Consider the following 17315-nt stretch of genomic DNA (forward strand, 5'->3'; position numbering starts at 1 on the left):
GGTTCACTGACTCTAACAAACGTATCACTCTGGTGGGGGATGTTGGCAGTGGGGGAGGCTATGCATATATGAGAATGGGGGTATATGGGAACTCTCTGTACCTTTCAATTTTGCTGTGAATCTAAAACTGCTCTAAAGAATAAAATAAGGAAGAGAGGAAGAGACGGAGGAAAAAGAGCTGAGATTAAGAAAGGCCAGTTCTTGTCCATAGTATGTCAGTCCCTGGATCCAGCCATGCCTGAAACAAGACCTAACTGTTGTTGTTTTGAACACTGAATTGATATATTACTGTTTTCCCCTTTAAAAATAATGTCACTAACACAGAGAGAAATAAATTGTACCCTGGTTATGTGACAGAATGTCTTCAATCCTTAGGTTGATATACTGAAGAACTTGGCGTCATACCTGCAACTAACTCTCAAATGGTTCAGTAAAGAGAGAGAGAGAGAGAGAGAGAGTGTGTGTGTGTGTGTGTGTTAAGAAGACAGAGAAAAAAATTATGACAAAATATTAGCAAATGGTGACTTGAGAGAGATCACAGAGTTAACAGAGCAAGCAAGCTCTCAGAAGGTCAGGGCCCACAGTGGTTTCGTTGCAATCAGGACAAAGGGTTTGGCTTTAGAGAGTCTTTGAGGCTTAGCACTCTTCACTTGGCCTAACAGTGGGATGTTCTTTGGGAATGTCAGACTGTGCTAAACTGGATACTGGAAGGGAACTCAATCTGGACAGAGGGGGTCCATTAGCTGAGGCTTGGGCATCTATGGGGACACAGAGATAAGAGCTACAACGGCTCCTCTCTACTATTTTGTGTTTTACGAGCATGAAACGTGGCTTCAACATATTGGCTCCCTTGAAAGTAAAGAAAAAACACCATGTCCTTGGCCTCACACCTGCTATCATGAGTAGCTTCTCCAGGTCCTTGATAATATAAATTTGGAAGACTGCTCCAATTCCTGGGACATGGGTTAGGGAGTTTTTCAAGACATTCAGGGCGTAGAGCCCTTCCTCGGTGCCCACCAACACCACCTGCAAGGGCAGAAGTCCGAAGGCAGAACATAAGCACGGTCACGTCACCAGAACAATCTCTAGTAAGAGCAACAAGGCCTCCACAGCCCTTTCTTTCTTGATGGGGTGTGGCTGTAACCAGACACCAGCTGGCCGTGCCCATGCAAGCATTACCTGGTCACTGAAGGGCAGTGTGCAGTTCATGTCTAGACGGTCATCACCTTCCAGTTTCAGCAGGGAGTTTCCAAGCAGTTTCTTTTCATAGGTGAAAGAAAAGAAAAACAGAAGACATCATGAGGCTGATCTGTTTATGACCAAACCATCCAGAGAAACCAAGAGAAGGTTAAGGCCAAGTTATTCCTGGAAATGCTCAGAAACGCACATATGCTCTTAGCTCAGCCCGTATTTTGATCTGAGCTCCAAATGCAAAATGCGAGTGCTATTGGTATCTCTGGGGCAGCTGTTAATTAGCATCTGAGTTATAACTTGGCTGGGATGCAGAAATAAGGGAGCGTAGAAGACATGGAAAGCTATTCTGTGATAAGAAATAAGCTGAAGCTAAGGAGATTTCACCTGCGCAGGGTTAATAAGACACATGAAAGACTCCTTCCCCCATGAGGCTGCAGCAGAAGTGCAAAGGCGCCGTGTTAGCAGCGAGCCAGCACGCCTTGGCATCTCTTTACCTGAACCCAGGCAGGCAGAAGCTCGTAAGAAACACAGTCGCGGGCCTATTGTACACATATTAACAAGGATTTCAGTAAAAGGCTCATGTGTGAAACGACCAACAAGTCATCCAAACAGGTCTAACCACTGAGTAAAGCCCTTTTCAGGAGGCTTGTGGTTAAGAATCTGCCAATTGCTGACACATAAAGTGTTTATTAGGAGTGAAGAGTCTGAAAAGAGCTGTTTGGTCTTCGCTGGAGCAAACGTCAATGAGCAATGAGCACTGTTTGTATCCTGGAACATTTTAGGTGGGGTGATGCCAATCACAGCACACCTACGTTTCTAACAGCTTAAGGATAAGTAGGACTCCAAACCTGCCTACGGAAGAGCAAATACTGCAAAAACAACTGAGATGCTTATGAAAAGCCTTCCTGGAGGGGACGCAGCTGCCGGCAGCCTATTGTGCTGCTTCGTGGCCAAAGTGCTTCTAACTCAAGCCTTCAAACCAGACAAACTCATTTGAGTAAACAGGAGAGAGGATTTCCTTATAAGTACATTTGCTGCTGCATCGCCACAACCAAGGTCTACAATGCCACCAGAGTAGGCTACTGATGCCGATTCCCCCATTCTTTTTCCTTTGTTTTTACAGTCCATGCCTCGCTCTGTTGCCCAGGCTGGAGTACAGTGGCACAATCGTAGCTCACTGCAGCCTCAAACTCCTGGGCGATCCGCCGGCCTCAGCCTCCCTACTAGCTGGAACTACAGGTGCATGTCACCACACCTGGCTAACTTTCTTTCTTTCTTTTTCTTTTTTTAAGAGATGGGATCTTGCTATCTTGCCCAGTCTGGTTTCAAACTCCTGGGCTCGAGTGATCCTCCTGCCTTGGCCTCCTGGGTCACTGGGACCACAGGCATGAGCCACCGCATCCCTGATTCCCACAATCTAAATGGATCATGATGCCACACAAGCTACTTTGGTGCTTGTGCCTTCATCACCACCAGACTCCTGGCCATGACACAGTCTAGAGCCATCAGCCCTCAGAGAGAGTGTCTGAGGGGAGTCAAAATGGCCAATGGGATTCTCGTCGTTAACACCAGTTACCAAGTCAGCCCCCTTTACAAAGACAACCTCCAGGGCCCGTTTTCATACTCACAGCATCAGCTTCTGCTTTTTCCCTAGAAACTCTCCCACCTGCGACAACTGATTCTAAGGCGGTGACCCAGCGCTGTTTGTCAGGGAAGCTGGGAGCTAGCAAGTAGAGGGTTCTCCCGGGCCAGCAGGTGGTGTGCGGGTGAGATTCCATCTTCAGTATGTATGGGACATCTAGGAGATTTCACAGAGAGCACAGGATTGCGTGTGGATTTCCCCCGTTCCCACTGGGAGGGACGGGCCTGAGAGATCAAAGATGCCCACCAAACCACGCAAATCCCAGTTACCGCCAAGGCGGGGAGCGGAGGAAGATGGGCCTCCTTTGCAGAGCCAATCTTCCCTGTACCACCCCTTCTGTCCCTGCTGATTGGCCAAGCCCGGCCCACCTCCAGGGCGGGGCTCCTCCGGCTCCTCCTCACCTGCTTTGGCTGTATTTGCGAGTTCGGAAGCACCAACGGCACCATGAATAGATACATCCCCGTCGGGAAGGCACAGCTCAAATTCTTCCACCGGCCTCTGTCCAGCTTGGTGCAAAGAGGAAGGGCAGAAAGAAAAACAAAAGAACAGGAACAAGAACAAGGGGAGAAGAGAGGAGAAGAGAGAGCGAGAGAGACAGCAAGGGAGAGAGAGAGACAGGGTACGTGTGTAAAGAGAGGCGCACGAGAACAAGGAAGGGACAGAGGTGTGCAGAGAAGGCAGAGAGGGAAGATAAAAAAAAATAAAGTGTGTCAGATGAGTAGCACAGTCAAATTTCTGATGACGATGCGGATTTATGGGTTAGTTGACTGAGGCAGAAGTTCTCGGAAGGTGTATTAGCAGGTGGAATCTTCAGGGCAGCGCCCTGCGGGTTCTTCAGGGGGGAGACCTATAGATGTGAGTATCGCACCAATAACCTTTAGAGAAGTCATTTGGTTTGTAAGTTTCAAAAATGGAAAAGCGTAGAAGGCTTGCAAGGCAGTCCAAAAAACAAAGCCTTCGCGCCAGCACTGGGGAGACCTGGGTTAGCCACGTGCAATGACCTTCCCCCTGAATTATTAATTTACCTTCTCTGGCTTCATTGTCATAAATGAGGACTTTTGATCCCTCCAGGACAATGTACTTCCTGTCCCAGCCTTGCTGTCCTCGTTTGTTATTCCTGGGGAAAGAAAGATGGAAAAGAAAAATGTCTGAACTCAGAAGAAACATCCGGCTGGAGGATAGGATGAGGGGGTGGCAGAGTTCCTAGAAAAGACACTTCCCTAGAAAACATCAGGGACAGAGTGGCTTGTGGCAGCACCTGCTCCAGCCCAAGCCACCCTGCCATGGTACCTGGGCACCTTCATCCACCCTTCCAGGTGCAAGCTGCTGCTGGGCTCCTTGGTCTGGAGACCTGGGGAGTTCATTTTGTCACGGCAGAAGGCCTCGGTGAAGTGTGTGGCATATTCAGCAGGCAAGCCGCAGGTGGCTGGCAAGCACGTGGAGCACTTGGGGTGACACATCACCTGACATTCTAGGGAAGAACAGTGAGCAACCTGAGGGCATGCTCAGCCGACCCCGGACCCTTCCCTTCCTCTGCCAGCCAACCCCTGGGCTTCTCTACCCCAGCCGGGCCCAGAGAGTCTGGCCCTGGCTTGCAGGTAGTCTCCTGAGCTTCCCCTGGTGCCAGGCCCCTGCAGAAAGGGAAAACAAAAGTGCCAAGTGCTCTTGACCCAGTTTTCCAGGCTTCAATCCAGGCCGCCCACAAACAGGTGTGTAAAGAACACGTTTGCATGTTTCAGTTGGAGTCAGCAGAAAGGTAGGGAGAGACCAGCCTGACAAAAAGGGGCTGGAAATTAGCAAAGCCTAAGGCACTTTGAGCAGCAGGCTGGAGTCATGAGCTGCAGACATATATAAACTCACAGCTTCAACAGGGGAAAAATAGCATCCTCCTACTGAAATAAGAAGCTCGAAAATGAATGCACTATATGATGAGTTAGAAAAAAATCACCTCCACCTGATAGAGTTTTTAAGCTGGAGATGCACAGGTGCCCAGCACAGATGCACAACTACTGATCTTACCGAGACATTTGGATGCCTGGCGTCCAAAGTGCACGGTATCCAGACACACAGCACACTTTGTGGCTCGCATGTTCAGTCCTACGTTGAATCGGTGAGGAATATTGTGGTGCATGCGTTCCTTAAGACGCCGACTAAATTCTGGAGGAAAATGTTTTAAAAAATCATTAGAGTACTGCAAATGATCCCATCAGGAAAGTGAAAAGACAACCCACAGAAAGGGAAAAAATACTTGCAAATCAAATCTCTGATAAGGGACTCATATCTAGAATACATAAAGAACTCTTACAACTCAATAATAAAAGGACAACCCAATTTTAAAATGGGCCAAGAATTTAAATAGACACCTCCCCGAAGAGGATAAATGGCCAACAAGCAAATGAAAAGATGCTCAACATTATTAGTCGTTAGAGAGATGCGAATCAAAACCCCAAGCAGACACCACTTCACAACCACTAGGATGTCTACAGTCTAAAAAAAGGAAGATAAGTGTTGATGACGATGTGGAGAAACTGGAACCCTCACACATTCCTGGTGAGAATGTAAAAATGGTGCAGCCACTTTGGAACTCAGTCTGGTAGTTCTGTAAAAGGTTAAACATAGTTACCCCAGGACCCAGCAATTCCGCTCCTGGCTATATATCCAAGGGGACTGAAAACATATGTACCCACAAAAATCTGTACATAAATGTTCACAGCAGCATAATTTATGACAACTACAAAGTGAAAACAACACAAATGTCCATCAATGGTGATATGGTTTGGCTGCGTCCCCACCCAAATCTCATCTTGAATTGCAGCTGCCATAATTCCCATGTGTTGGGAGGGACTTGGTGGGAGATAACTGAATCATGCGGGTGGTTTCCCCCATACTGTTCTTGTGGTAGTGAATAAGATCTGATAGTTTTATAAGGGGAAACCCCTCTCGCTTGGTTCTTATTCTCTTTTGTCACCGCCACATGAGACATGCCTTTTGCCTTCCACCATGATTGGGAGGCCTCCCCAGCCACATGGAACTGTGAGTCTATTACACCTCTTTTTCTTTATAAATTACCCAGTCTTGGGCATGTCTTTATCAGCAGTGTGAAAATGGACTAATGAAAATGGATTAATGGATAATCAGATGTGCCATCTACACAATGGAGTATTATTCAGCCATGAAAGGAATGAAGTTCTGATACATGCTACAACATGGGTGAACCTTGAAAACATTACATTCCATGAAAGAAGCCAGACACAAAGGCCGCATGCAGTATGATTCATCTTTATGAAATGTCTAAGAGAGCAGATCGACAGAGACAGAAAGTAGACTGGTGGTTGCTAAGAAGAACATTAGTGGAAGGAGAATGGCGGGGGACTGATAATGTGTATGGAGTATTTTTTGGGTGGGGGGGTGTCAAAATTGTTCAAAAATTAGAATGTGATGAGGGTTACACAACCCTGTAAACTTACTGAAAAAGACTGAATTGTACATTTTTAATGAGCGAACTGTATGGTATGCAAATTACATCTGAATGAAACTGTTAAAACCATTAGAACAGGTTAGTTACAGATTTTGAAACTATTAACACTAACAGATGCATCTAGATTTATAAGACTCAACTTAAAATCTCCATTATCCAGTGATTAGGAATCAGGCTTTAAGAACATGTTACTGGTAGGAGATTGACTGACTATACGGTAGGCTCTCCTTACAATATCACCCCCCTTCCTTTCTTGGAAAGGTGCAAGGAATAAGTAACAGGAATGCACTTTGAAACTGTGTGGTGCAGTATACACAAAGGAGCAATATACTGTAGTACTATCACTATTCAGGGACATTTCAGTGGACACCACAGCCAGAAGCAATGCTTTCCTCTATCTTGTCATCACCATTTTAATGAGTTTAAAAGTAAAGCTCTTGGGCTGGGCACAGTGGCTCAAACCTGTAATGCCAGCACTCTGGGAGGCCAAGGCAAGCGGATTGCTTGAGGTCAGGAGTTCAAGACCAGCCTGGCCAACATGGTGAAACCCTATCTCTACTAAAAATAAAAATATTAGCCAGGCATGGTGGCGCATGCCTATAATCCCAGCTACTCAGGAAGCTGAGGCATGAGAATCGCTTGAGCCTGGGAGGCAGAGGTTGCAGTGAGCCAAGATTGCACCACTGCTCTCCAAGCCTGGGCGACAGAGCGAGACTCTGTCTCAAAACAAACAAACAAACAAAAAAAAAAGTAAAGCTCTTTGATTCAAGGAGTTATATAAACACAGGAGGAAGAAAATGACTTCAGGCTAAAGAAAAACAACAGCAACAAGAAAACACCATCTGGTTTACAACCAAAACAGGTTTGATTGCAATGCCATGATTGCTAAACCACAGCTCTACCCTAGTGTTCCTAAGACATTCCAAACAGCTTCCTTGGCCTTTTCTTAAGTCCTTTTAATCTCTAGGTAAATGGAGTACATTTGAGACCAGCAAGAAAACTCCTCACACTGTTGGTAGAAATAAACATTGGCACAAACTATCAGCACTCAAAATGTACATGACCTTTAACCCAATGATTCATTTCCCAGGAATTTCTCCAGGCACAACACCCACAGAGGCACAGGATGTCCTCTGCAAGCTGTTTACAGTAACAAGGGATTGGAAACAACCTAAATGGCCATCAACAGGAGCCTGGCTTAACAGGTGAATTGCATGCTCACACCACAGAATACTGTGTGGTTCTCTGAAAGAATGGGGTAGGTCCTTATGTACTAATGTGAAACCTCTAAGATAGCACTTTAATGAAATGAAGGTGTCTTGCAGTGTATACTGTAGTGTGCTATGATATTTATAAGAGAAAAAAGGCCTGAGAGATAAGCTTATGTTTTTTTGTTTTTGTTTTTGAGACAGAGTTTCAGTCTTGTTGCCCAGACTGGAGTGCAATGGCTTTATCTTGGCTCACTGCAAACCTCTGCCTCCCAGGTTCAAACAGTTCTCCTGCCTCAGCCTCCCAGGTAACTGGGATTACAGGCATGCACCACCACACCCGGCTAATTTTGTATTTTTAGTAGAGACAGGGTTTCTCCATGTTGGTCAGGCTAGTCTCGAACTCCCAACCTCAGGTGATCCGCCCACCTCAGCCTCCCAAAGTGCTGGGATTACAGGCGTGAGCCACCACTATAATATTTATAAAAGAAAAAAGGCCTGAGAGAGAGATGTGCTTATTTTTTCATATTCTTTTTTCTTTTCTTTTCTTTTTTTTTGAGATGGAGTCTCACTTTATCACCCAGGCTGGAGTGCAGTGGGGTGATCTCGGCTCACTGCAACCTCCACCTCCTGGGTTCCAATGATTCTACTGCCTTAGCCTCCCAAGTAGCTGGGACTTCAGGAGAATGCTACCACACCCAGCTAATTTTTGTATTTTTAGTAGAAATGAGGTTTCACCATGTTGGCCAGGCTGGTCTCAAACTCCTGACCTCAGGTGATCCACCTGCCTCAGCGCCCCAAAGTGCTGGGATTACTGGCGTGAGCCACCACGCCCAGCCTATTTTCTCATATTCTTTAAATATAATCACACAATGTAAGATACATGAATGATATAGACATGTGGTCACATATATGAACCAACACTGAGGATGGGGAGCCAGGAGACTGACTTCTTTTTTTTTTTTTTTTTTTTTGAGATGGAGTTTCCCTCTTGTTGCCCAGGCTGGAGTGCAATGGCGCAATCTCGGCTACCGCAACCTCCGCCTCCCGGATTCAAGCAATTCTCCTGCCTCAGCCTCCCGAGTAGCTAGGATTACAGGCATACACCACTATGCTCAGCTAATTTTGCATTTTTAGTAGAGACGGGGTTTCTCCATGTTGGTCAGGCTGGTCTTGAGCTCCCAACTTCAGGTGATCCGCCCACCTCGGCCTCCCAAAGTGCTGGGGTTACAGGTGTGAGCCACCGTGCCTGGCCAAGACTGACTTTTTAATCTTTAACCCCTAGTATTACTTGTAATTTTTACCATATGCCCGCATGTCTTAGTCGACTAAAAGAAATTTCCATACAACTCCAACGTACCCTCTGGAGTTGAAGACTCCTTTCTGCGGCTGGATGGCGGGGCCAGCAGGCTCATGGCACTGGGCTGGTGCTCTGGCGACCGCACGATGGCGGACATGGCGATCTGCTGCCTCGCGGTGGCTGGCGTGGATGGGTGTGGGTGGTCCGTTGCTTTGCGGTGGGCAGCTGCAGAGAGACCAGGACAATGCCTTTTGGTTAGCTGGGTCGCCTAGAGGACCAAACTAAGCCGAATGTCCCTGGGCTGTCTTTCAAGGACCCGAGACCAAAAGAATATGCGTCACATCAACTTGGCAATGCACAGGGGCCATACGTTTTTCAGACATGGGATGTCTGGTCTGAAAGCGTATGGGCCATAAACAAAGACACTGAGCTAGTTAGTCTTGGCTGATCTCACTGAGATCAATCCTCTGCCTTTTCCACATCCTTGAGCATTTTGGAGAGAGTGAGCCCCTACCTTCCTCCCGGGCGGACCGGAGCTCGATGCGGGTCTTCTGAAGGGCTTCCTCTAGCTCTGCACAGCGAGCTTTCTCCTTCTCCAGGGCCAGCTTCAGCTCATTGTACTGCAGAGGAACCTGTGTGGGTAAAGCAGGGTCCTCTTTCCGTCGACTAAATAAACCCTAGCAATGGAAACAGAGATATCTCCTAACTCCTGGAAACTGGCACTTGAAACTAGCTAAAGGAAATCTGACTCGGGAGGAGCAAACCACAAAAGCCAGGAGCATACTCACTGTAAGTGTATTTAGTAAAAATGGCATGTGAAGGGGGGGAAGGGTAGGCTGAGCCACAGCCCGTTCCAGCCGGCTGAAAAAAATAGGGGTGCGGAAGTTTTCACCAAGAGGATTAAAGATGCTTGAATGGCCACCACCTCTTCCTCTAGCATTGCCAAGACAGGAGAGTCATGTCCTGAGTCTTTCCCATTCAAAAAATGGAATCAGGAGAGTATGGAGTATGGAGTCAGGAGAGATGGTTCAGAGGTCACTCTTGCCTTGGAATATGTCTCATGATGCTCAGTTACAAGACACAGAGATGAGTGTTTTGTAAAAGGAAGCAAAATTTTAAAAGGAATTCTAAAATGAGGTCAAAACAAGGGGCTTACTAAAAAAAAAATGCAAATGAAAATATTTACTATACATGGAAAAAAAAGGAAAACAGAATAATGCAACTTAAAAAAAAGGTAACTAAAAAAAATAACAAATGGAAACACCCTAACTAAATCAAGTGACATAACCAGGTAACAGTTCACTGCTAAAATAAAAAAGATTAAATATCATAAGCATAACAACCATATACAGTCACGCAGCATGCAAGAAAATCCTTCCCGTGTAGCCAGCGTCTAGTGGGAGGCGGCCTCTGAATGTTGTGCTCATCCCCTTACAGCGAAGATGGCACCGGAAATATTGAGACAACTGTCAACTTCAGCCCTCCACTCCTTCCTCCTAGGTATTCTAAGTCATCAAGGCCTCTCCTGCAAAACCACTGCCACTGCCGCTATGGTATGCTTCTGCATTTGGAAGGAAACTGCAAGCTTCTTCAAGACTTTTCTGGAACTGAGAACACCTGGCCAAACCTAGTATGAAGGCTTTAGTGGTTTGGGAAAGCATGTACAGATCAGGCTTATGAAAAACAATCTTCTCATGTGCACTATGTATAACCCTGCCCCTAGTTTGTAATTTGTCTCCTGCAATCTAAAAGGGATGTTCAGTACTTGGCAGAGGGGAGAAGTGTCCAGTCAGACACTTCAGGCAAGTCACCCCAGCTCCCTGAGTTCTAGTCTCTTTGTGAGCCAATCAAAAGGACTGGACTAGATCACTGTTAAAGTCCTTTCTGGAGTGTGGTATGAGAGACCTGAACTGCTGAAGCCCCATACTTGTGACTTGCTAACTCCCTCTAGAGTCATGTATGCATGACTTGGTATAAATCTTTCTGTCTGCATATATCCCTCTGCCCCAACTGCTATGTGTGTGGGCTGGGGAGGGATTACTTCTTTAACAAAGATACTATGATTTGAATGGTCATAAACAAAAAGTAGTTTGTTAGACTTGATCACTGATATCTTTCAGTAAGACCTATTATAATTATCTCAAAATCTATTTTTCAACCCAAAATAAAACAACAAAAAAAGTATACTTTGTTTTCTTCTATGTTCCTATGATTATATATCACAGTGGTGTCCACTGAGCCATGAATGATGAGTGAAACTGACAATTCCCACTTTTCAAACACTTTGACTCACCTTTTTCTTTTTAGCAGGTTGGTCCATTTTGGCTTGCAGAAAATCAATGAGTTTGGTTTGTTGAGAAATAGTCCCCTCCATTTTCACCTTTTCATGAGAATAGAGAACCTAAAATTCAAGAAAACAAACTAACCTCAAATCCAGACAGAAGTATACTTTTAAAGTTGGTACTTTAAGAAACTAAAAAGTGAAGTTGTTAGGACACTAATATATGAAAATCCAACACAGACAGTACTGAGTCAGTATTTATTTAGTCCAATTTTACTGCAAAAGAGAAAAAAGATATATTTATAGATAAATATGTGAAAAAGTAAAAATAGCAACAGGTTCCTTGTAGGTCATGGTCACTATAGAAATCTTCCAACTTCTCTGAATGTTTGCAATCTTTGAAAATAAAATCTTGGGGAAAATACACACAATATGCAGCACAAAGATACTGACCATTTTACCAGATGACTGTACAATCATGCTTTGCCTCTGCAGACTTATTTATTTATTTATTTATTTATTTATTTATTTATTTTCTTGAGACAGAGTCTTGCTCTGTTGCCCGGGCTGGAGTGCAGTGGCGTGATCTCAGCCCACTGCAACCTCCACCTCCCGGGTTCAAGCCATTCTCCTTCCTCAGTCTCCCGAGTAGCTGGGACTACAGGCACCCGCCACCACGCCAGGCTAATTTTTGTATTTTTAGTAGAGATGGGGTTTCACCATGTTGGCCAGGCTGGTCTCGAACTCCTGACCTCAAGTGATCTGCCCTCCTCAGCCTCCCAAAGTGCTGGGATTACAGGCATGAGCCACTGCGCCCAGCCGTGCAGACCATTTTTAAGCAGATTCCCTCTGCCAGTCCTCACCTGAATGTTTTCCAGCTGATACTCCAAGTCACTTCTTTCTGTCTTCAGTAGATCAGCCCGATCTAGAGCTTCTTGCAGTCCTTGAGTCAGACGGAAAATGTGATTTTTCTGCAGGTCCATCTGCTGCTGTAATTTGGCTTGCTAGTGGGGAGAAGGGCCAGGGAAGTGCTTGATACTGCACACAATACAATTTGTTCCCCTGCTGTTCCTATTTCAAACTAATTTCAGGCATGGCACCAGAAGTACAGCTTTTGAAATCATCTCAATTCAGAATTACCAATTGTCATCTATTCCAAAAGGATGCAAGCACAGTTAAAATGAATTTGCACAGAAACCTCTGCCGGCCAACAAGTTCGAGGATCCCTACCGTCACAGGAAGTCCAGGCTGCAGGGATGGCCTTCCCAGACAGAGTTCCAATTGCGGATATTTTGGTACATTAAGGTGAGGATATTTTGGATGGCATGAGCCATCCGAGTTGACATCTAAGGCAGTTCGACTCAGTGCCATGACAACTAAGTTCCAATGTCTTTATTTTCTGTTTTCAAGATCTTAATTGTTGCTATGAGAAATTACTCCATGCAGGCAGTGTGGGATACACAAAGAGAAATCATATCATCCCTTACTTAATAAAGGTCCCATCAGGGTAAGAGACCCCAACAAGTACATGAATAACCACAATCATGAGACATATTTCTACAACGTTGGGGGAAAAGAAGAAGATCCCAGTTACAGTACAGAGTGTTGGTAAAACCCAGAAAAGAAATTCAATTAAGTATATTGAAAATAGTTTTGTGCTGCAAATCTCGCTCCAATTTTTATAATGGAAGTTAACCAGAAAATAGGACAGGCTATAAAGACGCTGGTTTTGTGGTTCTTTTTCCTAAAATGCATCTGTTTCTAAAAAAGCAGGAGAGAGCAGGCATCCTGATGAGACAGTGCTTGATTTTATCCAAACCCTGGATTATAGCTTAACTACACTTAGTGTGGCCCAAATAATCTCTTCCCTGGTAGCCTGGGTCCTCTGCAGACTTAGGGACAGAGAGCTACTCAAAGCAATAAACATCATCACTGGAGATTCCAAAAGGCCTATGGCAGCCCCCAAACTCCTCCATCCCAGCAGGCCCAGAGCCACTGATAATCTCAGCATTTCCTGGCCCTCTCTGTCTCTTTGCTTCTCTCTACCTCTGTTTTTCTTTCCATTTATATTCCTCACCTGCCCTTCCTCTTAACATGTAGCTGATTCCCTAAGGCATCGTGTTGCAGTAGAAAGACCTGGATGCTGGATTCTTACAGACCCTGGTTTAAATCCTGACTTTTACACTTATCATATCACTGATACCTGTTAAAATCTGTATTTATCACCTCTCAGAGCCTCAGTTTCTTCATTTGAAAGTGGGTATACTAGCTTGCCTCATTGGATGACATATTGAACAAAGTGCCCAGTATACAGTAGGTGCTTACTGAATGTTTGTCCTCTCCATCTCCTTTGTCCTTCTTTCTTCCCTCCATTCAGTTAAGGTGCTCCCTCTCATCCTCCCGTCTGCCTTTCCCTAACAGTACTGCCACAAAGGAAGAGCTACCAACTAAAGATCACCTGGGGCCAGGCACAGTGGCTCACACCTGAAATCCCAGGACTCTGGGAGGCTGAGGTGGGAGGATGGCTTGAGCCCATGAGTTCGAAGTGGCAATGAGCTATGATTATGCCACTGCATTCCAGCCTGGGTGACAGAGCAAGACCCTGTCTCTGAAAAAATAAAAACGAAAATTAAAAAAAAAATCATTTGGCCTGTGTGCGTAATCTGGAATTTCTCAATCAAACCACAGAGCCCCCTAAAATACAGGAAAAAAGGAAAGAAACAGCTAAGATACCCTCCTCCGCAGCATGAGTGATTTCTTCTGCAAATTACCCTCTTTAGTTTCTTCCCACTATTTTAGGACAACATTAATTACTAGGCAGAAACCAGAGAAACAAGTGCTGGGGACGAGAATCTGTTTGGTGACAGCTGAGCCCAAAATATTTTTCTAGAATAAACGCATCAACTGTCCATTAGCTTTCCAAGAAATAGGCTGGTTATTCCCTATACATAAAAAAAAAAAAAAGTAAGCGGGGCATTTGTACTCTATGAAATGTTTTTCAGAAGCATTTACCTGCTTCCCAGAAAGAAGCAAACAGAGGTATATTCATGGGCCAGTGTTAGACTGAAAGGGGGGTCTTAGCTGTGTGTTTAGACCTGTCCAACAATTTCACAAGGAAACTGTAAGGAAAAAGACAGGAAACTGGGAGGAAAAAGAAAGGGCCTGGATGATAGAACAAGAGCATGAAACAACCCCCGTGGGCTGGAAGAATGGATCAAGACCAACAAGAAAAACTTCAGTAGGGCGGTATTTTTAAAATTGTCAATGGAATAAATCTAGAACATAAAGATGTTTTTAAGAAAAAGCAAACTTGTGGAAGGGCAGGTAGTGATTTAACAGACCAGTGGTGTCAATGATGTGATCAAAACTACCCAAAGAGCACAGGTAATTGGCAGAGGTTTAGAGCCCAGTATGGAGACGGAAAGATCCCAATGTATTCAGTGCTATTCAGACCACATGGACTTGTAGAAACTCTCTGTGGAAAGACAAATCTACCAGAAAAGAACATCCAAAGCTTGAGGGGATCTAAAATGTTTCACTTAAAAAAGAGAAGGTGGCCGGGTGCAGTGGCTCACTCTTGTAATCCTAGCACTTTGGGAGGCCAAGGCAGGAGGATCGCTTGAGCCCAGGAGTTTGAGGGCAACATAGGGAGACGCCGTCTCTACAAAAATACTTGAAAAAATAAAAGAGAAGGCAATTTGGAGTGGGAGAGCTATTTGGATATCTAGTTGACTGTCACAGAGATAATAAAACTAGTTATCTCCCAGGAACGTTGCAAGGACTGTAAGAGTTAATTCATGTACTCAGAGAGTCAGTCACATGGTAAGTGCTAATTAAACATTAGTTATTTTAATTATTAATCAAGTAATCTATTAATCAGTATTAATCTCCCATTTTGGTTGGAGATATCAGACTACTTTCTAATTTCATGTGTTTTAACGTAATAGAACCAATAGGTAAAAGTGGAAGGTTTTTAGTTCAAAATAAGAATGTTCTAAGAATGAGAGTTGCTGAAAAATGGGTTGGGATGTCCAAAGTCATTGTAAGTATTTAGGCCAAGGTTCAATGGGGCCTACCTATGAGGAGTGTTGGGGAAGGGATCTTCTACCTTGGATGAGAGATGAATTTGACCAGGACTAGCAAATGGACTTTGATCACTGATATTACTTCCAATGAACAGATAGTGGCTATAAAGTGTCATGTTGGCCAGGTGCAGTGGCTCACGCCTGGAATCCCAGCACTTTGGGAGGCCAAGGTGGGTGGATCACGAGGTCAAGAGATCGAGACCATCCTGGCCAACGTGGTGAAACCCTGTCTCTACTAAAAATACAAAAAATTAGCCGGGCGTGATAGCAGGCGCCTGTAGTCCCAGCTACTCGGGAGGCTGAGGCAGAATGGCGTGAACCCGGGAGGCGGAGCTTGCAGTGAGCCAAGATCACTGCACTCCAGTCTGGGCGACAGAGCGAGACTCCATCTCAAAAAAAAAAAAAAAAAAAAAAAAAAAAGTGTCATGTTGAGAAAGCTTCTGAAGCCATTTTGGGCCCAGGAGGAAAAATGTGAAAGATCCATTAGTAAAGTTTGTCAGGAGCAAAGATAAAGGGAATAGTGCTGGAAATTCAGACTGGATGATATAAAAATTCTTTCAATTCTGAGACTTTGATTCTGGCTCCATTTAAAAGTCTCCTTATAGGCCAGGCATGGTAGCTCATGCTATAATCCTAGCACATTGGGAGGCTGAGATGGGCGGATCATTTGAGGCCAGGAGTTGGAGACAAGCTGGGCCAATATCGTGAAACCTCGTCTCTACTAAAAATACAAAAAAATTTAGCCGGGAGTGCTGGTGTATACCTGTAATCTCAGCTACTCGGGAGGCTGAGGCAGGAGAATTGCTTGACCCTCGGAGGTGGAGGTTGCAGTGAGCCAAGATCACGCCACTGCACTCCAGCCTGGGCGAGAGAGCAAGACTCTGTCTCAAAAAATAAAAATAAAAATAAAAAATAAAAGTCTCCGCACCTACGAAGAGGATACTTAGGTGGAAGCCTTGGGCACATATGCTTATACAGCACACACCAACCAGGAGGCCCAATCACAATGTAGACAATAAAGAGCATTCTTTGTTCCAGAATGGTTTCAACTGTCACTGAAATCTGCCTCCGGCTCAATGTCAGCCAGAAGTCTGTGCTCAAAAATCTTTCTGTGAGGAACATCCTGGGAAACTGGAAATGTTCTCATGTAGGTTAGAAGTGAGAAGGAGGGAACTGAATTGGGATCCCGGCACTCTATTCCTAGAGTCGTCACTGACTCACCACATAACCTTGGACCAAAGTACTGGGCTGTCAGGGCCAACTCGCCCTCTCAGAAGGAAAATAGGACAGGCAAGAGCATTGATTATTTCTGTTCTTTCTGTTTGCAGGATGTGCCTAAGTGGGAACACTGTCTATTCACTCCAGATAAAAGACCCTAATTCTCTATTTGACCATGAGGTACATTTAACATTTCCATTGTAGTGTTGTTCTTAAGGCCACGGGGTGAATTCCTATGTGTGTTCACCAAATATACGTGTGTGTGTGTGTGTGTGTGTGTGTGTTTAGTATTAATTTTATTTTTTAAATTGTTTACAGAGGCAAAATACACGACATAAAATTTACCATTTTAACCATTTTTAAGTGTATAGTTCAGTGGCATTAAGTACACTCATGTTATTGTGTAACCACCACCACCATCCATTTCTAGAACTTTCTCAAACTCCCACCCATATTTTTCATTTTCATTTTTAATTTTTATTTTGAGACAGGCTCTCACTCTGTCACCCAGGCTACAGTGCAGTGGTACCATCAGAGCTCAATGCAGCCTCAAACACCTGGGCTCAAGTGATCCTCCCACCTTAGCCTCCTGAGTAGCTGGGACTAGAACTGCACACCACCACACTTGGCTAATTTTTTTTTTTTTTTTTTTTTTTTTTTTTGTAGAGATGCGGTCTCACTATGTTGCCTAGACTGGTCTCAAACTCTCGGCCTCAAGCAATCCTCACGCCTCGGCCACCCATATTTTTTAAAGTATCATTCAATAAAATATTTTATACTCACCCGCAAAAATGTCACTATACTTTTCAAACTTAACAGCATAACAATATTATTTCTATCCGCAAAGTGCCTCAGGAGCTATGGGTATCACGTGACAAAACCTCATCAGCCAGAACAGGGCATTCTGGT

General features: G+C 44.6%; 1 protein-coding gene across 7 annotated transcripts in view; it reads right to left on the reverse strand.

The window, feature by feature from the left end:
• The window catches only part of CIT (citron rho-interacting serine/threonine kinase), a 191451-nt gene that overhangs the window by 23474 nt on the left and 150662 nt on the right, over positions 1 to 17315 (reverse strand). For 3 of the 7 annotated variants that reach the window (XM_003832401.4, XM_003832400.6, XM_055096241.1), the window contains 11 exons: positions 11967 to 12107; positions 11116 to 11223; positions 9337 to 9499; positions 8883 to 9047; positions 4856 to 4993; positions 4127 to 4307; positions 3862 to 3953; positions 3238 to 3342; positions 2823 to 2992; positions 1180 to 1260; positions 891 to 1026 (listed from right to left, as the gene is read on the reverse strand). In XM_003832401.4, the coding sequence (XP_003832449.1) occupies positions 891 to 1026; positions 1180 to 1260; positions 2823 to 2992; positions 3238 to 3342; positions 3862 to 3953; positions 4127 to 4307; positions 4856 to 4993; positions 8883 to 9047; positions 9337 to 9499; positions 11116 to 11223; positions 11967 to 12107 (1480 nt within the window). Of the gene's footprint in view, positions 1 to 890; positions 1027 to 1179; positions 1261 to 1688; positions 1734 to 2822; positions 2993 to 3237; positions 3343 to 3861; positions 3954 to 4126; positions 4308 to 4855; positions 4994 to 8882; positions 9048 to 9336; positions 9500 to 11115; positions 11224 to 11966; positions 12108 to 17315 lie in introns of all 7 variants that reach the window. The other 4 variants (XM_008957793.3, XM_055096243.1, XM_055096242.1 and 1 more) reach the window with 2 other exon arrangements.

The sequence above is a fragment of the Pan paniscus genome, chromosome 10, assembly GCF_029289425.2.
Source record: "Pan paniscus chromosome 10, NHGRI_mPanPan1-v2.0_pri, whole genome shotgun sequence".
NCBI lineage: Eukaryota > Metazoa > Chordata > Mammalia > Primates > Hominidae > Pan > Pan paniscus.